General features: G+C 36.2%; 1 protein-coding gene across 2 annotated transcripts in view; it reads right to left on the bottom strand.

The window, feature by feature from the left end:
• Positions 1-1236, bottom strand: part of LOC112075205 (uncharacterized) — a 49001-nt gene extending 47765 nt beyond the window's left edge. The window contains exons 1-3 of one of the 2 annotated variants that reach the window (XM_070440808.1): positions 1029-1236; positions 640-734; positions 343-362 (exon numbers count right to left, since the gene is read on the bottom strand). In XM_070440808.1, the coding sequence (XP_070296909.1) occupies positions 343-358 (16 nt within the window). In that variant the 5' untranslated portion in view covers positions 359-362; positions 640-734; positions 1029-1236. The remainder of the gene's footprint in view (positions 1-342; positions 363-639; positions 735-1028) is intronic. The other variant, XM_070440809.1, reaches the window with a different exon arrangement.
• Between the last annotated feature and the right edge of the window lie 1552 nt (positions 1237-2788).

Below are 2788 nucleotides of genomic sequence, written 5' to 3'. Positions count from 1 at the left end.
AGTGCTGCTTCAATATCAGTCCCGGCGCGGGAGACGATGGGACAGAAAGCCATGATGACATCACTCTCCACTGGCGACTYGACTTCCGTAAAACATCTTGTGGTGTTGTTGAGTTGTCTCATAAACTGAATATGACAATCCAAAGTATTGCCAGTCTCAACTGTGTAGTACTTCATATTGTGTGCCACTGATTTTAAACAGACAAGAAAGACGAAGGTCAAAATGGTCATTGATAAAAGTATAAATTATTTTGTTAATTGGCACAATGGATATTTGCTTCATAGTTCAGCCAGCATTTATAGTGCACCTCTTAATCAAAATGTGAAATGTGTTTTAAATGACCTCTGCGTTCCAACATGGATCTATAGAAAGTAAATGAACAGACAAAGGGGTTTATTAGTCTAGATAGATCAATTCAGGATAGGAAAACTACAACCAGTGTACAAACCATGAAGATAAACTATATTTCTCTACAGTGCAAACTGTGTACAGCAGCATGAGGCTATTCCACATTCTAAACATGTACTTTTTTGCTCTAATCTTTCACAATATTGTCACGCCCTGACCATAGAGAGCCTTTTTATTCTCTATTTTGGTTAGGTCGGGGTGTGACTAGGGTGGGTAATCTAGGTTGTTTACTTCTATGTTGGCCTGGTATGATTCCTTTGGTCCGAATGTTCTTACGATCGTGACAATATCCAGCTGTAGAGTACTTTGACACCTCAGTCCTTCCACTGGACAACATGATTTATTGGAATTAGAAAGTGAAAGCAATGTGTTATTGTAAATGTACTTACTGCCTCTGTTCTATTCTACATTCATAGAATTACTCATCTAAAAAACATTCCATTCAATTCTGCACTACCAGTTTCCACTTAACCATGTGTACTGTTTAATTCCTGTTGTAGACATAGAATACTAAATGATCACAAAACCTTTCATGACACCCACCCAACTGTAAATGATAGTTATGGTGTTCATATGGAACATGAATTGTCAATTAAAGGATATGAGAAAAGTAGATTTACCCTGCAGCTGTGGGATTATTTTCTGTTGACTGTAGTTTGAAGTGATCGGTTCTAATCGCTAAACTAAAAGAAAGTGAAACTAAACAGCATGCGATAAAGAAGGGTGTCCCCTAATTAACACGAATACAAAATGAAAATTTGCTATATCGTAAAAATGTAAACTAAAATTCGTTTTGGGGTCTTAATTTAAGGTTAGGCATACGATTAGCAGTGTGGTTAAAATAAAGGTTAGATTTAAAATCACAATAGAAAAAAATGTTTTGTAGAAATGGGCGGGGTTTATGACTTTTGGGCTGTGGTAACTAGTGACGACCGATATGGAGGGAAGGCTATTTTATCACTTAGTCACTTTGGCAATATATATTATATGGGCACTCTAAAATTCAAACAACAAAGCGGACACCCCAACACTTATTTGGTAACCATCTCAGGGATGGGGCTGGAGAAAGGTGTCCACTCTGACATTAATAGACAGAGCTATGGATGCATGGAAAGACCGACCATCCGTGACATCAACATTTAAGTTTTAGCCATGTTTTGAGGCTATACAGTGTTAGTTTACAATTAAACATTTAAAAACAATGGAGAAAAACAAGCTGTTATTTGGGGTTCTGGTGGGGTACGATAGTTGAACTCAGCTCATAATATTTGTGTTGTGGAGAAATGACCAGGCAGGAGACGGGAGTAGTTGGTCTCATTCAGTCAAAACCTCTCGTGCTCTACAGCCCCCAGCCCAATAGTGCGCATGTGCATTTCCTATTAGGTGCAGTAACGTAACACTGCCGTAATACATTACTGCGTAGTAACAGCATAGTAACTCATATAAACAGATGTAGATCACAGATACTACAATAGTCCAATATAGGTTACGGTCTTTTGAATTAATTATATATACCCATTGATTCTTAAATCCAAAAAATGAATGTACCAATCACAGATTGCCCTTTTAATACAAGGTAAAGTACATAACAGTAGTTAGTCCAAGCGTGATTTCAGTATGTTTGCTTGCCTCAATTACTTAAAAATCGGTCCTCTTCTCCCCTTCCCTGATTGGAAAAGACTTGACAGATGAAAACAATATGATGGAAGCTCATTTTTAGTCCATTGTCTTACGTCAGATAGCACAATGGCCATGAATGTCTTTAGGCTGAAATATGGAATTATATTCAACCACAGATCATGATTCATTTTATTGCCTATTATTTAGGTTTAATGGTCCTGGAAACCTAGCAGCCATAGTTCCATTTTGATCTATGCAACTTTCCTTACTCAGTAGATGAATACTGAACAAAAATATAAATGCAACATGTGTTGGTCCCATGAAATACACATTCCCAGAAATGTTTAATATGCACAAATAGCTAGTGTCTCTAGCATAAATAGCATATCAAGAAGCTGACAAAACAGCATGATCATTACACAGATGCACCTTGTGCTGAACAAAAACATAAATGCAACATGTAAAGTGTTTGTTCCATGAAATGTTCCATATGCACAAAAAGCTTATTTCTCTCAGATTATGTGCACAAATTTGTTTACATCCCTGTTTTATTTTATTTATTTTATTTATTTATGTATTTTTTATTTTATTTTGTGGATCAGCTTAATATTGCGGAAAGAATGTTGCTTCCATCAATGTAATTCTCTGCATCATTTCCAATCCCCCATATTTTTGGGGTAAATATATATATCCATACACGCATGCATACATATACACATATATACAAACACATACCTATATAGACATACATACTTTTAAA

This window comes from Salvelinus sp. IW2-2015, unplaced genomic scaffold (assembly GCF_002910315.2).
Source record: "Salvelinus sp. IW2-2015 unplaced genomic scaffold, ASM291031v2 Un_scaffold3030, whole genome shotgun sequence".
Taxonomy (NCBI): Eukaryota; Metazoa; Chordata; class Actinopteri; order Salmoniformes; family Salmonidae; genus Salvelinus; species Salvelinus sp. IW2-2015.
Note: the sequence above shows the minus strand (reverse complement) of the source record. Positions and strands in the feature narration are given on the sequence as shown.